Genomic DNA, 21,712 nt, shown 5'->3' with positions numbered 1-21,712 from the left:
AAAACAAGAACTCCAAAATAATATAAAAAATACTGTTCAGAAAAATCACAAAAATTCCCATACAGGATCGATTACGATTCTTGTGTGACAGCCCTTTTTGTTTGTTGGTCAACAGCAGAATGATGAAACCACAACCAAGTTCAGACATAATTTTGATTCCATAATTCTAATGGTGGACCGTGTAGTTTAATAAACAAGAAACTTGCTGTTGTTGGATCTCTTTATCTAACACATTGTATTTTAGTAAGAAACGTTCAAGTTTCATTTCAAAATTTATATTTTTGTTTTTAAATAAATTTTTAAAGAAATATATTAATTTTAAAGATTACTATTAATATATATTTTTAGTAGCAATAGGTAAAATGGATATTATTTCTCCCTTCCATTTGATTATGCCATTGTTTCATAATATTAGGTGTATAAATTTAATGATTTTCTATTATGACATTTAGAAAAAAGTACCGGAACGTTGTTTCGTTGTGTTCCAGCCCGAATACACCACTGGTTATAAATTGGCATCATTAAGTATATCTCATACTGTGAATACTTTCACAACGAGTTGCATGATATTGCACTACCTTGAATAAGTAACACTTCACCTTAGGAGAAGGCTGTTGTTACTTATTCTCAGCGGATACCATCACTCATATGGCACCGTTTCAGAGCTTATTGGTTCCTCATCAGTGGGTGGGCAGATACCCTGGTGTTGCAATGATGCAACCAGTTGCGAAGTATGACTCCACACTATGAGAGATGCCTGATGGTGGAGTTATACTTTGCAACTGGGTTGTCATTATTGCAACACCAGGGTACCTGCCCATCCACGGATGAGGAGACAAAAAGCTCTGAAACGGTGCCGTATGGGTGATGGTATCCACTGAGAATAAGTAACAATAGCCTTCTCCTATGGTGAAGCATTATTTATTCGAGTAGTGCCAATATCATGGCAACTCATTGTGAAAGGTATTCACAATATGGGATATACTTAATGATGCCAATTTATAACTACTTAAGTAGTTGGATATGTACAGAAATGATGCAAATGCACTAACTTGTACGTCTGTTAAATTGCTGTATTAATTTTGTGGTTTAAATGTTTCCTAAGTTTAATTTAATAATGATGTAACCAGTTTTTTCGTTCCCCATAATAAATTGTTAAAAAGTATTTATTTTAAATTTTTCATTTGAATTGTCCTGAACCTCATCACTGGGTTCATAATCAAATAATATATTTTTTCCCCCCTTCTTTGTCATACTTCATTTGGTTGCTTAAAAATTGGGAAAATTTCTAAAATATTTTCCATTTCCAAGACTACTGTAGAAAAATGAACTAAATATACCACAAAATATGGTAAATTAATGCTACAATTAGGGTTATATTTGACAAAGGGCCATTCTACTATCTGAGTACCAAGATACCCTAATAATCAAAATAAAATCATAAAATTAAGAAAAAGACAAAGCAACACTCACCCCCCAACACTCACCAGCAGTGCAGATGTATGACTTCTTGCCCGATGAGATGTACCCTCATATCCAAACCAAGATATCAGTGCCACTTTCATAATAAATAAATGCAATAAAGACGGAATTCGTAAGCACTACTTTTTCAAGGTCACATTAGCACTTGTGAACTCCAAAAAAAATTGTATTTTGGTCTTTAACCACTCTACAGCCAAATATCAACAGCCGTCCATATATGATCCAAACCCAGAAAAGAAAATAATGAACAAACTAAACTCAAAACCATAATGTATGCTGTGGCCACCACTATCTGTAGGTTAAATAAGCAAACATAATATAACATACAAAATGCAAATTTGAACATTGATCCAGCCAGTCAACAAGTCTAAATGAAAAAAGTAAGTAATTTATCATGAACATAAATGAATGCTCATGACCACAACTTTCTTCATTATATTTTAACTGATTTTATCATGTGATATGCTTTAATTACTTGATTATAATCGGTTTTTTAATATTAATTAATTACTCACTCATACTTTAGTGGATGTGAGGGTGCATCTTGTGTGAAGAGTCGTGCACTTGCAGTTGTCAGAATTACTGTTACTTTGTCTTTTTCTAAGTTTTATGATTTTATTTTAATTTGATTATTCCATACTTCTGGACTGGTCCAATGGGTAATGTACTTACCTAAGAATAAAAGGTTTTGGATTCGAATAATGCCTTCAGTATGGGTGTCGTGATTATCCAATATGTTTTTATATGGGGTATAAATAGTGTGATATGATTTGATCAATTGAATCGCTTTAAAAGCTAAATGCATTCTGTTGTATTACAGAGGTTCCCAATCTTTCTCGGTTCACGGATCCCTTACTGTTCCAGTAATTTTTTCGCGGCACCCCTAGGCCAAAAGAAATACATAACACAGTGGTTTTCGACCTTTTAATATATACCTATATATAATAATTTTATTCTTTATATAGCGGTACTAAATAAAGATCAATTATAGATCACAAAATTAAAAAGATACAGTACAATGGATATTGTACCGCACCCTTTATATTGTACCTTTTTTATAATGAAATAAATATATGAATTTCAAAATAATAACTTTAAGTAACTTAAACCCAAATTACACGGCACCCCGAGAATGTTGTTGCAGCACCCCGGTTGAAAACCACTGCATTCTTAGGTACTATATTGTGAACCAGTATTGAATGTCTTGCAAAGTGAATGATTTTATATGTTGTAGATACATAGTAATAATGACATACAGTCCACAAAAAATGTAAAACAAAATGAAATTGGTGCTGTTGTGTATTGGAACATAATGCAAAAACCTGGCACCTGTGGTGTGCTTCTGCCCTTGTACAGTCTTCAGAGAAATATTGGGTGCCAGAATTTTGAATCCGAATTCTTGAAGTTTTGCTGCATACCCTATCTTTATTATTTTCAATTATACATATGAGTAATTACCACTGCTCAATTTTCTTTACTATGGCTCATGTTTTACTATTGTTTACTAATGTTGTTCCAAAGAATTCAGTGCAAGACCATACAGAAATGCCTTTTGATGGAATGTATATGCTTTTTATAATATCTGTCATTCAAAAAGAATGCCAGTGCAGTGCATACTTCATTTAATTCCTTTCTTGCATGTGTGTGTGTGTGTGTGTGTGTGTGTGGGAGGGGGTGGGTATTACAGAAAACATGCATGAAACTCAAAAATCATCAGTCATAAATTGGAATGCTATGATTGTGATTGATTCACCCCATCTCCCCTTTCCTGACAAAAAAAAAAAAAAAATGTATAGCACATGAACTGCTATCAGACAGTGTGGGCATTTATCATAAAGTGTTTTACTTACTGTCCTTGTAACTCCATGCAGACCCCATTTTTATGACAGGTTAGGGTCTTGCCCATTAGCGTAAAGTAGAAGCTGTTATTTTTTAGGCTTGTAATTTGCATTTTGTCTTTATTATAGACACTTTGTGTTATTTTTAACAATACTTTTAATAATAAATAATATGGACACTAAACTTGTATGAGGAAGATTAAATTTGCAACTGATTTCACTGTTTAACAGAGAAGATTCACCACCTTCAATTATTTTACTTTTAACCAAATAAATAGACTTTCTGACCATTTCTTGTAAGAAGTGGTGCTGTCATTATCTCTTGCCCCATTATTTTAGCCATGCTGAATGGGGTTATTTAAATTTGAAAATTTATTCTGTAAAACTGAATAAAAAAACTTCTTAAGCAACATCTGCAATATCTTAAGGTAGAATCATATAGGCATGGTAGTTATATCTATCAACATTTGACAAGTTTAAAAATATTTAGAGAAACATGCTGCATTTGAAATTGGCAGAAGCCATTTTGAGCAGATATTGTAACTATGTTTTAAAGTAATTATGTTTACATTGATTCCAGGCTATGTGTACACTACTTTGTATTCTTGTGGAATCCAAACTCTTCTTGATAACATGGAATTCAATAAGGAATTCAGAAATGTTATTAATTTTAGTTTTGTTATTAGGTCAAATTAGGTCAAAAATTTGTAAAACTTTAGTCTGACTTAATTGTATAGATTTATTGTTAAAAGTATTGTTAAACTAATTTAAAACTTCACTTAGAACATTACATATCTATCTATAAAATCTAAATGAGAAATTTTATATGTGGTGCACATGTCTGCCATCATTTATAAATTTCAGTGAAGCATGTATGCTGTGTTTGTTCTTTGAATATGCATTTCTGTTATCACGACTTTCCAGTACTAAAGTCATGATTAATATATTTATGTTTATCCATGTGTCAGCTGCATGTTTTGTTATATTTTCTGATATTTTTTCAGTGATAAAGAGTTTTGAAGGAACTGTGAAATATTAGTTTTATGTTCTTGAAAATCAGGTAACATATTGTTTTGCACACAGAGACTTTTGACTGATACAAACTAAACCTAAAAACAGCAATTACGTGCTAAGCACAGTGATTACCTGTCCAGCTGGTTTTTAATTCTAGTAAAAAGACATCACTGATAAAGAAATATTTAATATAATGAAAAGATAACTGCTTAGCTGAGCTGACAATAAAATTATCAGATGATGCTGATAATTTTATCTCTACAGCTTTTATCATTATCTCATGTCGGTGTTTCATTTAATTTTTAAGACTTCCTGTGAAAGTGCAACAACCTAAGTTCATCTGTGCCTAGTAGTTATAAATACTTGAAATCCATCTAATAAATTAGACTCTGTCTAGGTTTCCTTCCCAGCTATGGAGAGGCAGGCTGCTACTTCTTCATGAAATAAAAATTCATCCCTCAATAAAACATTGTGTATATGATATAAACAAATATTAATAACTCTTTGATATGTAAAACATAAATTCCACATACAAATATAAAATCAGATATATGATACATAAATATTTACATTAACTATATATGTAAACATGTATATAAATTTATATATACTTGTATACACTTCATGCAGATATATTTACATTCCTATTATGTACCCTTAAGTAAGCTTCTCTTTTTGAAAGATTAGTTAATAAATTTTATAAAAACTTCCTCATCAGCTATAAAATCTTTATAACTATTTAAATATCTCCATATTGTCTTTGCAGTTCTTGCTAACATCATTATGTAAAGAATACTCACAAATAATGTTTCACTGTCCATTCAGAACCTTAACTATTAGGATTCACTTCCGCACTAAAGAGACTAAACTTGATTGTAAACCATGTCTAGTCTGATGATCATTCCATGTAACCTGAAATCCATATACTCTCAAAAGGCAGATGAATGTCAAAATGTCAAGGTGACTCTACCTTTAATAGAGGTCCATCTATTTTGCTACATTCTGTTAAATTCTCTTACAAATCTCTTTCTTCTTTTTTTTTTTTTCTCATAATGTCTATCCTAGGATGAGCCTTCATTCACATTATTTCAAATGAATTGTTTATTTTTGTCATATTCTAAAACTTTTTGTATAATCAATAAGTTGATGGACATCTTTCAGAAACAACCTGTAAAGCATCATTAGGAATGATTCTCCAGGCCTGAGTTTCCCAAGTAAAGCAAAGCTCTGAGCTGATGTGAGGTGCCTCCTAATTCCTTACACAATGTCCTTATTCTCCTCTAGCATAGATAATTATAGGGAGAAATAGAGATTTACACAAAATATCTAAAGTTCTCCCTTTCAGACTGCAGTTTCTTTTTATCATCAGTTTAAATCGTTATCATCAATTTAAACTCCCAGATGTTTAACCACTACGCCATATGGTATTATCTTGTCACTTCAAACCGTAGGGTTCTGTTTGCATTAAGATGACCTTTAAGTAACGTAGCCAGAGACTTGCCTGCTGAAATTGTCATTTTATGTAATCTAACCATTTCTCAATACTTCAGATGCTTTTTACTTGATTTCCAGTCAAAAAAACAAGTAAATCATCTGGTATGTAATTCTGCCATTAGGATCCAAATATGGATCACTGAGAACATCCTCTGTTAACTTCTTTATCAACTTGATGGAACTTTGAACATACTTATTGTCATTTTCCTATTATGAACATAGTGATCTATAACCATTTTATATAAGTTATTTGGGCAATTCATGTTTCTCACTCACCTTACACTCTCTTACCACATTCAGTCAAAGTCCTCTTTAAAATCTATAAAATTACCTAAGGAATATTTTTAATTTGATATTTGCACATTAAGATTCACCTCACTTAAAGCGTCCTGATTTAAGACTCTTAAATCCAATCTGATGATCTGAAGACAAACTACTGTCACTATACTGCATTTTTATTCTTCTTATTAATAATCTCTCATGTCTTTCCTAAAATTGGCAGTAAGGCTATATAGGTCAATAAGCAGATGGATGTCTAGGGTTTTTCCTGAACTCTTAATCAGAATTATTTAACTGAGCATTCTTTCAACAGTTAGGAAAAACTCCTTGATATAAACATTTAGATTAAATTTGATTAAGCATTCCAAGCACTATGCCCTTATTATTGTGAACAAACCTTTTTTTTTTCCCTCACAACTTTCACCTCAGATCATATAGTGGTGATTTACCATTCTGTTAAATGCTTGTTTTAACTCAGATCCTTTAATATTCTCTTTAATTTCATTATTAACAATAGTGAAATTATAGTAACCTTATAATACGGTACTCACCTTGTATAAATCTGCAATAAATTTTTTTGGTAGATGGTGGTTAAAATTTAGGTTGGAAGAAGCATTAAAAAGAACTAAGGCGTGGAATGGGGTGAAAATATTTTAAATATTTTAAACAGATTTTAAAATGAGCGCAAGGAAGTAGAAATGCAGATCTCCAATCCTTGGTTGTCATAAAGAGGTTAAAAGACGTAAATGAAAAAAAGAGAGAAGACTGGTGGTGCCAATAGTCATTACGAGGGACTTTCGTAAGTGAACCGTCATGAGTTGGCAAATGGAAGAGAAGTGAGCGCGTGTTGTATTTAAAACTTTATCTAAACTCTCATGATGCTCTTTTTGATACGTGGGAACTTTAGCCACGAGAGGTTCCAAGCCGGTGAAAGGTTGAAGGGAAGTTTAGCGTTAATAATGTTGAGATCGGAATGGGGTCGGTACCATTCGATGGTGAGGGCTTCATATTGAAGAATTCTGTAGCTCGATCTAAGTTTAATAATAGTGATGGCAGAGTCAACAAGGGGGGTGTGGTTGTGGGTTTGAGCATGGGTTGTTAACTCAGTGTCCCCTTAGTACCAAAAAAGTCGTCCTACACAACCAAATCTACAACGCTATCAAATTCACCTCTTCACAAAACGATCTACACAATGAACTTCAATACCTTACTGATAAATTCATAGCTAGGAGCTACCCCCCCCCCCCCCCCCCCCCCCACTCAACTCATCCAACACACAATATCCACCGTTAAAAACAGTATTAATAACCCCACCAGACACAGTCACAAGACAAATACTCGCATAGTTCTCCCTTACCATAGTGAACTCGCAGCACAATTCTGACGTACATTCAAAGATACCGACATCTCCCTCACCTTCTCCACTTACAATAAACTAGGTTCCCTATTTAATTCTTATAAAGATACACACAAATATCCCATCAATGATCTCAATAACATAATATATCTCATAAAATGCCAACCAAACTGCGACACCTGTTACATCGGCAGCACTACCACCAAATTCAGTTCCTCCACAACTTCTAATACCCGCGCATACTACCACTTCAACAGTTTCAGGACAAGTCAATCCTGCACTGAGTTAACAACCCATGCTCAAACCCACAACCACACCCCCCTTGTTGACTCTGCCATCACTATTATTAAACTTAGATCGAGCTACAGAATTCTTCAATATGAAGCCCTCACCATCGAATGGTACCGACCCCATTCCGATCTCAACATTATTAACGCTAAACTTCCCTTCAACCTTTCACCGGCTTGGAACCTCTCGTGGCTAAAGTTCCCACGTGTCAAAAAGAGCATCATGGGAGTTTAGATAAACTTTTAAATACAGCATGCGCTCATTTCTCTTCCATTTGCCAACTAATGACGATTTACTTACGAAAGCCCCTCGTAACGACTATTGGCACCACCAGTCTTCTCTCTTTTTTTCATTTACGTCTTTTAACCTCTTTATGACAACCAAGGATTGGAGATCTGCATTTCTACTTCCTTGCGCTCATTTTAAAATCTGTTTAAAATATTTAAAATATTTTCACCCCATTCCCCGCCTTAGTTCTTTTTAATGCTTCTTCCAACCTAAATTTTAACCACCATCTACCAAAAAAATTTATTGCAGATTTATACAAGGTGAGTACCGTTTTCTAAGCATTTGCTATTCATTTTTTAGTTTCATTATTAACATAACTCTTGTTTTCTTCTCATATTCTATTTTGTTTTTTATCATCGACTGCCTCTTCATCCTGTGGAAATAACACCTCTCATAACTCTTGCATGTTTTCATGCCAGCCAGAACCTATTACAGTGTGGAATACATTTTCAAATTTAAAAATCAGATTAGCTTATAGGGTAAACCCAAAGGATCCAACCTGCTATGGATTGCAACAAAATCTTGCCAAGATTCCCTTTTTTGTTCTATTAATTAATACTGTTTATGCTCTCCTTAACTCATTAGTCTCTTCTTCAAATTCTGCATCTCCACATTGCACCCATTACATATGGATCTCTGAAAACTTCTCCTGGCACTCATTATTTTTTTTCTTTTCTGCCGAAGTTCAGGAAACTACCACGGAACAGTACAAACAAAGTTTTTTTTTTTTTGCGCTTCATAGACCCACACTCTTGTATCAACCCTTTAGCTGCTAGGATATATTATGAGCAGAAACAACAGTGTGATATTTAATGTACTCTTTACTCTAGTAATGTTTCTTTGTGCATAAAAGTTTTGTTGGGATTCTAATGTTGTCAGCAGAGGGCATGGTTAAGCAATTAGAAGAATTAGAAAAAACAAGCAAAAAAAAAAAAACACTTCTTAATGGCTTTCCTGTATAGTCTAACTCAAAAATATTAATAAAGCTATATGTTATGCACACCTCTCTTGCTGAATTCTTCAGTAGCATTTGAAAATTAAACTTCACAATTGCATCTTATTGTTTAAGATACATAATGCATAAGTTATACAACAGGCACAAGATTATTTATGTCACTCACATACTGTGAAGTCCCATTCTAATATCTGCAGAGAACAACAGTGAATGTAAAGTATTGCTATGGATAGTAATTCTTGTGGCAGTTCCTTCACATTCATTGTTGTTTTCTTCTGATATCAGGATAACTCCGCAATTCTGGGAATGATATAAGTAATCTCATATCTATTATCTAACTTATATATTATATACATCTTAAAGAGTAAAATGTAGTTGTAGATAGTTAAATTTTCAAGCGCTACTAAAGAAATCCCCAAGAAAACTGTACATAACATATAGCTTTATTAATATTTTTCAGTTAGTTTTATAGAAAAGCTATTAAATATTTATTCTCTACACAGTGAAGTGTTTATTTTTTTATTTTTTTGATTTTTTGTATTTGTTCTGTTAAACCCTGTGCAATGTATTAATGGCTAAAAAAGGGACATTTGAAGTTCAAACATTAGAAAAGTGTGAAGAAAAGGAACAGTAATGTCCTACAAAGAATGAGAACACAAAGATCTTTACTAATGGAAATGATTCAAAGAAAAATGAGACTGGCAGGACACTTGCTAAGAGGATCAGCTGGACAAAGAACACCAACAGTCCTTGAGGGAAAGATCGTGGGAAAAACATAGAGGAAGGAGAAGAAGAATGTGGTTTGATGACATGAGGATCTGGGCAAGGTCACAAAACTATGCTGAGACCAAGAGGAAACTGGAGAGGTATGGTGCTGCACCCTGACATCAAGGAAGCCACATAAAGAAGAAGAAAGAAAAGGAAAGTTTTAGTGGTAAATGTAATAACAATTCAGTGAATCATCTGAGAGGCATTAACAGTAAATTAAAGAAAAACAACCCAGAATTGTGATGAAGATCTTAATTCACTTTTCATGGTCTGGTGATGAGTACCAAGAACAAATTATATTTTCAGATAGTATTCGAAAATATAATTTATGAGATTCTCAAAAAGAATACTATGGCAAACCAGTAAAATTCTCCAGAATAGGAATAAGGATATCCATGGGGAATGAGGGAGAATGCAGTGTGATGAGAGGGTATTTTACAATGTGATGGCTGAAGACAAACTGACACAGAAATTTGTTAGTGTTTCCGAGTCAAATAAAATTTTTTATTTTATAAATACAGATATGGCCAAAAATGTAAAGTGCAATTATTGTTTCCTGTATGACACAGTCACCACTATGACTGTTGTTGTGTTAGGATTTTATGGCACATTAGCATGTAAGGCTATAATGTGCCAAGTCAACTATGACTGCACATTGATGAATGCATAGATATTATAAATTTAGCAAATGTTTTGTTGTTTGTCTTGTCAGATATGTGCAGATATGTACTTACAACTAATAAAGCTATTTTCCAAGTCATCCCTGTTTAACCCTTTATCAGGGACAATCACCCATGTGTTAGGATGAGCAAAGTTGGTACCCATTAATTTTGAGGGAGGTGGCAGAAGATTGATTGAACCATTAATGATAATTATGAAGGCATCATTAGCTTCAGGAGACTAACTTGGATTAGAGAACTGCCAATGTATTGCACTACATAAAGGTGGTTCTAAGAGTTAAGTGGATAACTACCAACCAGTCAATCTCTCTTCTGGCAGGGAAAATTATGGAATAAATGTTCAAGTGTGCAGTACAGGATCATTTGGATAGAAATAGAATTCTGAAGTAAAAATAATGCATGGTTTTGTAAATCATATTTAGCCAATTTAGTAAGCTATTTTGATGGAATCACTCATGAGCTGGGATGTAAATAATAATTTCAACATTGTTTACTTTGATTTCAATCCCACCTGAGAGATTACTCTATAAGCTGGAACATGTTGGAATCTCAGGAAAAATCCTTAGATGGATCACAGCATGGCTACATAGTAGGAGACTCAATGGTTACTCGTCAGACTGGGCTAATGTACAAAGTGAGGTTTTTCAAGGATCAATACTGGGATCAATACAAAGGTATCGTAGAGAGTAATGATATTAGAATTTGCAGATGATATTAAAATCAGAACAGTAGTTAATAGTTAATAATCAGTGCCAAGCAGCACTTCTTCAGAATGACTTAGATTGATTTAAGGGTTGGTCAGAAAAGTGTTAGCTATGTTTAATGTAGAAAAAATGTAAGGTCTTACGTTTGGGAAATAGGCAACCCCAAAATAAATTATACAATTGGTGGGGCTAAATTAAAAAAAAAAGAAATCCATTGGAATTCATTTTTGTAATAAGCACAAACTATATCTGGATCCAGAAATATGTTTAAAATAATCTAACTCTTACCAACAACTTCCATTTATTGGGCTTCTATTGTAATTTTGGTAATCATATAGCTTATCTTCAGATGGCTTGTCTAAAAAAAAAAAATTGAACATCATAAGAACTATCTCCTGGTGATAGAAGCTCCCTCCTACAGCTCTATAAAATCTAAATTCAGTCCCACTTGAACTACAGCTTGCCAGTCTATGACTCAGCAAGGAAAAGTTCTCTGTTACATCTGAATACCATCCAACATAGTGCCCTTAGAATTGTTGTGAGAGCCTTTAGTATATCTGTGGTCCACAGCCTGTATATTGAGGCAAATGAACACCCCCCCCCCCTGTGCATCTTAGGAGAAAATCCTTACTGTTTAACTGTGCAGCAAAAATTAACAGTACTCCATCTCAGCCCAGTTGGAGCACCCTGTTCAACTCAATATATACCATGTTATTCCACAATAAACCTAATGAAAACTGCCCTGCAAGACTGATTGAAAGTGTTCATGCATAGTCAGGACGTTAACTTCCAACTTATCTTTCAAGATGCTGCTACTCCTGAACCTCCTTGGACTTCCTTGCCACCTCCATGTGACAATTTCTTTCTATGATGGCAAAAATGTGCCCTAGCAAACATCAATTTTCAGCAGCAGCATGAAGCATGTATTTTGGAAACAGATGCAACAAACCTAACAGATGCAGCTATAGATGCTGCAGGTTTCTTCCACCTTCTCAATTGCGGTATCTCTTCCCAGTGAATAGTATCTGTACTGCAGAAATGTTGCAATAAAACTAGCCCTAGATAACATAAACAATCCTTAAGTGCAGTCATTGCTATTCAGTCACTTTTTATCCCTCTCACCCCATCGTGAAACAGATCCAATCTAGATTTAGTCACTATGAAACATCCAATCATTCACCTTCTGCTGAATCCCTGGTCATGTCAGCATCCCAGGTATTGAACTTGCAGATCATGCTGCCAAACATCCTGACACTGGATTTTCTTATCAGCTGGAAGTGCTCTACCACCGACTGCAAATTCATTATTAAAGCAGCATAGGAATCATTGGTCTCAACTGTGCCAAACTGAAATCAATAATTAATAATTAACTTCTTCAAATAAAAAAAAGAACCACTACTGTGGACATCTGGTTTCAGGAAAAGTAGGCAAGATTCCACATCAGTCATTCCCATCCAACTCATCTATATTTTTTTAAAGGAGAGAACCCTCCTCAGTGTTCATTCAGCCAATCCCAGCTAACAATCACATATATCCTCATTGAATGTCCTCAACATTCAAGTATCCAGAAATTCAGCTTTAGCTCTCTATACAACCTACAGGAACCATTAATTTTATCCCAGATTCTTGGCAGTGATGCAAATTTTAAAGAACTGTTTCAATATTTAAGATGCATAAATTTATATAATTGTCTCTGAATAATCATAATATGGAAGATTCGTTCATATAGTATTATCCTTCAAACTAACAACAAATAACAGCAAACAATAAAAAGAGATTTGGGAGTTATGAGCAGTTATGGTTGGTCATGAAGTTCTCCGAGCATTGTAGACAGGTAGCAAGAAGGTCCAAGGTCCATAAGTATGTTTGTAGAGATAGGAAGATTGTAAGACCACACTTGGAATATTGTGTTGAAGTATGGCAACTGCACCTAAAAAAGACATTAATCTTGAAAGGGTCCAAAGATGGGCTAGGCACTTAGTAAGATCAGCAAAAGGTAGGTATAAGGGAAGACTCTGAATATGTGGGCCACAGAGTTTGGTAACTAGGCTCCTTAGAGGAGACTTGATTGAGGTGTATAAGGCTCTGAGAGGTGAAAGTAAAATGAATGAGGGCAAAATTTTAATTGTTATAAATTATTCCAGAACTAGGGGCTGTAATTTCAAATTATGAGGGAAAAGGTTGGATTGCTGGAAGGATTTTTTTAGAAGACTGGATTGCAAGTTTTCTTATACCCTAATAGTTGTTAATTATTAAATAAGTTTCCATGGTTGAGGCTGTCAGCTTGAGGAGATTCAAATGTCAGTTGGATAGGTACCTATGTGAGAAGGAAGTCATAGATGGTTTGTTTTATTTTATTTATTTATTTTTTTTTTGACTGGTGCAGCAAAAGCCTCAGGCTTCCTTGCCACATATAGCTAATACTGTGACTGAAGCAAAGGAAGGAGTTTTTTGTGTATTCGGTTCATTGCATTAGAAGCAAAATTAACTCACTGTTGTATATATACAGAGAAGCACTTACCATCAAGAACATACCTGAAGGTCTAAAGAGGTGTGATGAGTCCATTTAAGTTGTAGGCCAGTTACCAAATGCCTGGATTTTTGCTCAGTTTTGTGATGAGATATGCAGAGACTTCACACTACCTCTATTTCACACTGAAATATGTTGGCATTCATGTGGAAAGTTCAGTGTGAGCTGTCAGAACTTTATAAGTTTCTGTGGATGAAACATCTGATCTGTGGAACTTCATTCTTGACTGGAAATGGCTTTGTAAATAAGTATATAGCAGAGATAATTTATCCTTGCAAGGTAAGGTGATATCCATGTTCAAGAAAAAGTGAGCATGATGATTAGAAAACTGTAGTTGTGGGATAAATACCTTAGTTATAATGAATTAGATTCCTTTCCATTCCTTTATGATTTCTTAGTCAAGCCAGATGAAGATTTCAATGCTGATGTGTTGCATACTATGAAGGAACTTGGAAGGTTTGAAGAAAAGTGTTTGTAAGTATTTTCCTGAACTAAGCATTGGTTTCAGCTAATAAGAAACTCTTTCTTTATTAACATTACCATATATTGCAAAAATTATCTTTCCAGCTTCAGAAGAGCAGCTCTTGGAGCCTGCTTTATTTACTGTCCTAAGAACAGCATTTCATTGAAAGATACATAATTTTGGTCGAGCACTCATTCAAAGAACCATGTCCTGTTGGACAGAGCAGTTAAATATCTTTTTATGTTAATATCTTTACCATTCCTCACTGCACACATTGGAATTCCTGGTGCTGGAATTCAAAAACACAGGATGACAGTATCAAAGTAGAACTGCTTCTCCATATTAAGACTGCAAACTTCAAGTGTGATTGCTATCAAGTCACAAGCAGCTTCACAGTTTCCATACATTTTTTGGCTTATTTCGTGCTTAGTTTGTATCTAAAGCTTAATTAATCATTTATGAATTAATTGATGTAATATAATTTGGGGGAGGACTTGAATGTGTTTATAATATAGTTTTTAAGCCATATTTTAACATATCAGCGAACTGCTTAAGAAATAAATGAAATTAACACCTGGAAGCAAAGACAAAACCATACTAGAAATGAGAAAACAAGAAAGATTCTATGGGCAATGAATATCCAAACATAAATACATGAATCAATGAATCAATCATAAGATGGTATGGGCATGCAGGAATGAGAAGGGAAATTAGCTAAACAGATATTTAAAGGAAAAATGAATTGTAATAGCCCTAGAGGTAATCCAAGAGGAAAATGGATTGAGGGCTTATATTGCTGTGACTAAAGATCTACAGGAAATAAGATAATAATATGGAGGAAAATAGTGACTAAAAGGCTGGTTATCCAGAAGGATTGATTTCTACTGCGACCTTTAAACTCACTGGGTATAACAGCCTGGATGATGATGATGATTGAATTATACAAATGAGGCAAATAGCTTTACCAAAAGTTTGGTGAAAAGTATTTCGACGTCCATGCTGTTTTAAACACACAGTTCTCTAACTTAGTTTGCTGTGTATTTTTATTCTTTTGTTAAACTCATGGTTGAAGCACAACACTTAAGAAAGACAAAATTAAGAAAAATTATGCAATTTTGCAGCACATGTTAGATATTATCTTTAAATTGAATACTTAATAATAAATAATAAATTGAATACCTAATAATAAATTGAATACTTAAATGGATAAATTACCAGTGAAATAGAGATAAGTGTTTAGTATTAAATATTGGGCCTATACAGATAAACAAGCCCTGCTTTCCATCTCACAATGACTGTATATAATGTTAACAATAAAATGTTTACTGTTTAAGTCAATATACTTTACCTAACAAATGTGCCTTTGTGGAGCACTGCCACATGGAACATCTAAAATGGTTATGCTTATTGATTTCATAACTAAATCATTAATGATCATTCAGTTTCAGCAATTTTCCCAGGTCTGTATCTGTCACTCCATAGCATACAATCTGTATTATTTTTTTTTCCAAACTTACAGCATACATTTTAATAACATGAGTAACACGCTACGCAGGCAGTACAGAAATGATAAATTTATTGACTCATGATATATTTTTGACTGAAAATATGTTTTTTTGAAATCATCCTCAGTGGAATGAATATACATAATTAAGAATCACCTGGGCAGAGAAAAACCCACAAACAGTATTCTAAAAGGGTGGTTCATAGTTGACCTGAAATCCCCCCCCCCTCCCAGATGGTGGGAACTTCTCTTAGTTCTTCCTAAAATATAGATGTTTAATGCACATTGCAAACACTACAAGATGGCATCAGACTCTGTCATTCTGAGTATGTAGAACTTAATACTGTGATACTTTAAAAGCACTGTATCACAAATTTCTGTTAAAAGAGAAAGTGAACTTGCCCACATGCTCATGACAGAGTCACTTCCTCACAATATGGGGAAGAGACTCTATAATAGAAAAGTGTGTATAATCAAGTTTTATGAAGACAGTGAAGAAGTTGCTAGCCTGTTTTATGCTTATGAGCATCCAGCAACTGCTACAGATATGAATATTCTTGTGAAGGAACTGATTTTTAAAAACATGAATTAGAGTGATATTGCACCAAAAGTGTGCATAAATGTTGGGTGTGAAGAAGCAGTTATATAACTTATTATTCAACAAAGTGTGTGTGGTAAAATTCCAGAAATGCCTGACATATTATACCTGAAAACACAATACATTACTGTTTTTGCTGAATATTTGAGCTCTAGTGAATAGTGATGAGACATGGATATAGTATTTCAATCCAGAATCAAAGCAGCCCATTTGGAATTAGGGCATAATGAATCCCCACCACCCAAAAAAAAAAAAAAATTCAAAACAACTTTCAGTCACAAGATTATGGTAAGTGTCTTTTGGGATTCAAAAGTTTTTGTTAATTTTTTATAACTTTGTGTAGCAGTTAATGCTTACTGCTGTATAAACTTGCTTCTTGATGATGGCATACAGAAATTCACAAGAAAATGCTTAAGAAATTGTCAGAAGGAATCATTCTGCTACAGACTTTTACACACAGCAAACTTGACAATGGCATGGGCAGCTTTGGGCTGGAAAATTACAAAACACCCTCCTTTACATTGTATCCTGAAATATTTTCATTTCATTATATTGTAGCTAAAAATTAATTTGTTTTATTAACTGTTATTTATTACAAAATTACTAGGACTTCTTTTATTATAACTATTTATTTCTGTAGGTTTTTGAGTTCCAGTTTAGGACTTGATCCATGCCATAGTTTAAAACAGCATCTTACATAATGAAACTATGAAATAGTTTTGTAAGTTGCTTAAAAAAAAATGATGTATAACAATATACAGTATCAGTGTCACATTTTCCTCAAAATGAAATAGAAATTTTGTTTTTTCCCTATCACTCTATGACCTGGAGAAATTACAAATCCTGAAACCTGAACATAGCTTGTAGCAAATTGTTTGTGGCAGTGATGCTTTCAGTGGAAATGGGAGGTAGAATATTTGAGAAGGTGAAAAAGATAAAACCATATGGATTTTTTGCATCAAAAATATTACACTTTTGCTTTTTAGCAAGGTATAATCTTCCATTTGATTTTTGTTAAAGACAGTTGTGTATATGTTCTGTTCATCTTATTTCAGTTATTGTTTTTAGGGGAGTGATTGGAAAAGGGAAAAAATTACCAGAAAGCCTTTTTATGCATTTTTAAGTTAGTAATAATATTAATGAACAAAAAAAAGGGGGGGGGGGAATGCCATTCATAAACATTCACACATAGCAACATAATCCAAGTACTAAAAATCTGTACTTGGATTCCAAAAAAAGTAATAATAATAATAATAATAAATAAATAATTGGCTTTATGGTTATAGCATTTTAATGTTATAGAACAGAGTGCTATATTAACTAGGGGAAGATAAAAATCAATGACAAGTATTCAGAAGGATGTATTATTAACATTGAATAACAAGTATTCATTACTAACATTTTGCTTTTGTCAATTTTTATATCACCATACCACTGCTCATGTTATGAGTTTTTTAGAATATTGATAAAGCCTTTGTTGCTTTTAAAAAGAATAATAATTGCTCTCATAAACTATTTTCAAGAATTGAACAACTTGAATGAACTACAAATGGAATTTATTACACTAATTTGAGAAGTGCATCTTTGGGCCACATAAATATAAAAATCTGTACTGTGTTACATTTACCATTGTTTATTTTTAATGCTACCTAAATGATATTTTTAAACTATATGCAATCATTTGAAATATTTTCTTTGATTTACAGGTTCAAAGAGATATTGAAGGATGGTCTTCTGACTCAAGTAACACGAGTAGTAATAATACCAACCTACTTGGCACTTCGTTTGAAGTTCGTTCAGATGCTGTTATATCTGTAACATCATCATCGCCTTCATCTTCATCCTCTTCCAACTTATCTTCTTCTGAAGAAGATAACAATGAAAAGGAAAAGAAGTGCAAAAAGAACATTTTAAATCCACAGACTTTGTCTTATATTTATTCTTTAAAAAATAGAGTAGAATCAAGCTTACAAGATAGTTCAGTAGCAAGCAGTGTTCTAAAACCTGAACTAGTGAAAGATGACACTTCAGATCGTATATCACAGCTCATTGCCCACAAAAGACAAGAACAACTTATAAGAACTGCAAAAGCAGCAGTAAAGTTGACCAAAAAACATCCCAAATGGTTTAAAAAGCTAAGAATCAATTCTAAGCAATCAAAATCTGATTCAGAAAGTGGGCAGTGGTGTCTTGACAATGCCAAAAAAGTTATTCATTTATTATTATCTGGTCAGAAACAGGTTAATAATATCAGAGACAAAAGGAAACTTCTGAGACAGAAGCGTTCTAGACTTCTTCAAAAAAATCCGTGCAGTAATTCAAGCTCAGATTCAGACAGTAACAATGGTGCTTCTGCTACCAAGGAATCAAATACAAGTAATGACAGCAACTGTACAGTTACCCTCATTGACAGTTGTTCCAGAGTACCCCCTGTTGATAGTGCATCAAATGTAGTTAATAATATTGCTGATGCTGTAAATGACATTATATGTGATACCAATGCAACAGGAAGAACTGAAAATAATATGCATGAAGATATTAGGGAGAATGATACAAATTCATGTGTTGAACCTGAAAACTCAGTGTGGGTAACATTTACACAGTCAAAGCAACGGCGGAGTAATGGACGAAATTATAGGAAAAGGAACAACTCAGAAGAATATCAGGATGATTAATAAATACTTGTGACTATAACCATACAGTGTGAGTAGCAATTTTAAAATTAAATGCGTGAATTTGTATACATCAATATACATTTTATTTCAAATGTATACATATTTATGCATATTATATAAATATATTGTATAAATTCCTATGTACAGAACGTTTTGGTGCATTATAATACATATCTTCAAGTATTAAGTTTCAATATTTGAAGGAGGAAAGCGCATTTTGTTTGATACATGTCTGTAAAAAAAAAAAAGAAAAGAAAAAAGAAAATTTATGCATCAAATAAAACATTAAATTCGTAAACTTATTGATGTATCATCTGTAAATATTGCTTGGAAATAATATATATTTTATTTATTTATTATTTTTTGTATGAATTAGGGAAGCTTAAGTCCCCAAAAGCTGTCTTCTATACAAATTTCAATATAAAATTGAGAATGTTTTTTTTTTTTTTTTTTTTTTGTTTCCCACTATATGACATTAATAGTTAAGGTTATCTCTTATAAATTATTGAACAGCTTACTGCTATGCAGGTTGATTGAACTGAATAAACAAATACTTCACTGTGTGAGATATAAAGATTAATGACCTGGTATACAACATTTCTTGCGGTGATTGCGACTCGTCTTATCAGGGTTCGACGTGTTTTCCTTTGAATATTCGTATTAATCAACATGCGGCCTCAGTTCGGGCTTCTCGCTCAGCAGCATCAGAATTAGCCTTTCATGCTGTTAACAAAAAACATACTTTTTTATTTAACGAGGTCAAAATACTTAGTGCCCAACGTAATTATACGCGACTATTAATTGCAGAAACCGTAGAAATTAAATTACACAAAAATTCTGTTAATGTTCGTCGGCCACATCCCATATCCGATTCATGGGCTTTTACGTGCATGCGTGAAGACAAATAATCCCTATTTAAGTTTCATACTTGCCCCTATTCGGTAATTTTCATTCCTGTGATCACGACATACAGTTGAAAAGTGTTGTCAGCTGCAGGAAGGAAAATCGTTTTGCAAATTTTTTTTTTTTTTTTTTTTTCCATTAAATTCTTTTAATTAATTTTCTTATTTTAAACTATTTGTTACTCTAATGTAAGTTTTTCGATTTTTTTGTTTTAATTTCTGGAGAGTATCATGCGGAAGTGTTCTATGTACTATATTGAGGTAAACTTCTCTTATTATTTTACAAATATTGATATCAATGTAGAAATATTGACATCAGTGCTCCAGGTCCTGATGGTATTTCTCCACTTGTTCTCAAAACCTGTGCTCCTGAACTTACTCCTATTCTTTGCCGCCTTTTTTTCACTTTCTTATTCCAAAGATGTTTTTCCTTCTGCTTGGAAATTTGCTCATATCCAGCGAGTTCCTAAAAAGGGTGACAAATCCCTCCCATCCAATTATCGTCCCATTGCAATTACTTCTACTCTTTCTAAAGTAATGGAGAAATCAATTAACCGCCAACTCTTAAACTACCTAGAAACCTTCCGTCTGATCAACGATCACCAGTATGGATACCGTCAGTGTCGATCCACTGGAGATATTCTGGCTTATGTTACCCATTTATGGACTAATTCAATGGAAAGGTTCGGTGAAACACAAGTAGTTGCTCTTGACATCTCAAAGGCTTTTGATCGTGTTTGGCATAAAGGTCTTCTAAACAAGCTTCCATCTTATGGTTTGCCAATTGTTTTTTTGTAATTGGTTATCCAGTTTTCTCTCTGATCGCTCACTGAGGGTGATGGTAGATGGCTCTCTGTCTTCTAACTTCTCTACTAATGCCGGTGTCCCCCAAGGTTCAGTTCTTTCCCCCACTCTTTTCCTCTTGTATATCAGTGACCTTCTTCCATTGACTGGAAATCCTATCCATAATAAAACGATGATAGCACATTGCATTCAACTTTCCATTTTGAGAAACCTGGTCCTGCTCAATCAGCTTCAACTTCTCGAAAATCTGCTACCAATTCCTTAAATGCCGATCTTCAGGTAATTCTCCAGTGGGGCAAAGACAACTTAGTTGATTTCAACCCTTCTAAAACTCAGTCTTGTCTTATATCTCGCAAAAAGGATTCTTCTACTCCTATGCTTATCTTTAGTGACACTCCGATTTCTAGGCAAAATGATATATCTCTTTTGGGGATTACCCTGACTTCTAATCTCTCTTGGCACAAGCACATTACAAATATTGCTTCCTCTGCATCTAAAAAACTAGGTTTTCTCTTTCGCTCTTGGCGTTACTTTTCTCCCAAACAGCTGCTCACTCTGTATAAATCGCAAATTCGCCCTGCCATGGAATATTGTTCCCACATCTGGGGTGGTGCCCCCAAAACCTCTCTCAGGCTTCTTGATTCCATTCAGAAGAGGGCAGTTAGGTTAATTAATGATTCATCTCTAACAGAGTCTCTCCACTCGCTTTCTCATAGACGCACTGTTTCTGCTGCATGCCTCTTCTACAGATACTTCCATGGGCACTGTTCTTCTGAATTGGCTTCTATAATTCCTGCTCTCTCTTTCAAAACAGTCCGAACACGTGCCGCCACCAGCCAACATCCATTTACTGTCCAACTTCAAACCCACAGAACCAACTTTTCATCTTCCTCATTTATTCATTCAACTGCCGTTTTCTGGAAGAACCTTCCTTCATACGTATTTCCTGAAAATTACAATCTACAGAAGTTCAAGTCCAATGTCAACAAATATCTTCTTTCGTTTTCTTAACCTCAAACCCAAGCACGGTACTAAGTACTATAGGTTCTAATACCTCTCGTGTTTGGGGTTCACATAAAAAAAAAAAAA

The 21,712-nt window shown here is 33.8% G+C and overlaps 1 protein-coding gene across 1 annotated transcript in view; it reads left to right on the top strand.

The window, feature by feature from the left end:
• The window catches only part of LOC150085839 (DDB1- and CUL4-associated factor 5), a 227,776-nt gene extending 208,810 nt beyond the window's left edge, over positions 1-18,966 (top strand). The window contains exon 11 of the mRNA XM_090373516.1: positions 17,949-18,966. Within this exon, the coding sequence (XP_090229642.1) occupies positions 17,949-18,917 (969 nt within the window). The 3' untranslated portion in view covers positions 18,918-18,966. The remainder of the gene's footprint in view (positions 1-17,948) is intronic.
• Positions 18,967-21,712: the final 2,746 nt, after the last annotated feature.

The sequence above is a fragment of the Mastigoproctus giganteus genome, chromosome 5 (assembly GCF_048544385.1).
Source record: "Mastigoproctus giganteus isolate SK-2022 chromosome 5, ASM4854438v1, whole genome shotgun sequence".
Classification (NCBI taxonomy): domain Eukaryota; kingdom Metazoa; phylum Arthropoda; class Arachnida; order Uropygi; family Thelyphonidae; genus Mastigoproctus; species Mastigoproctus giganteus.
This window is presented reverse-complemented; position numbering and strand designations above follow the sequence as displayed.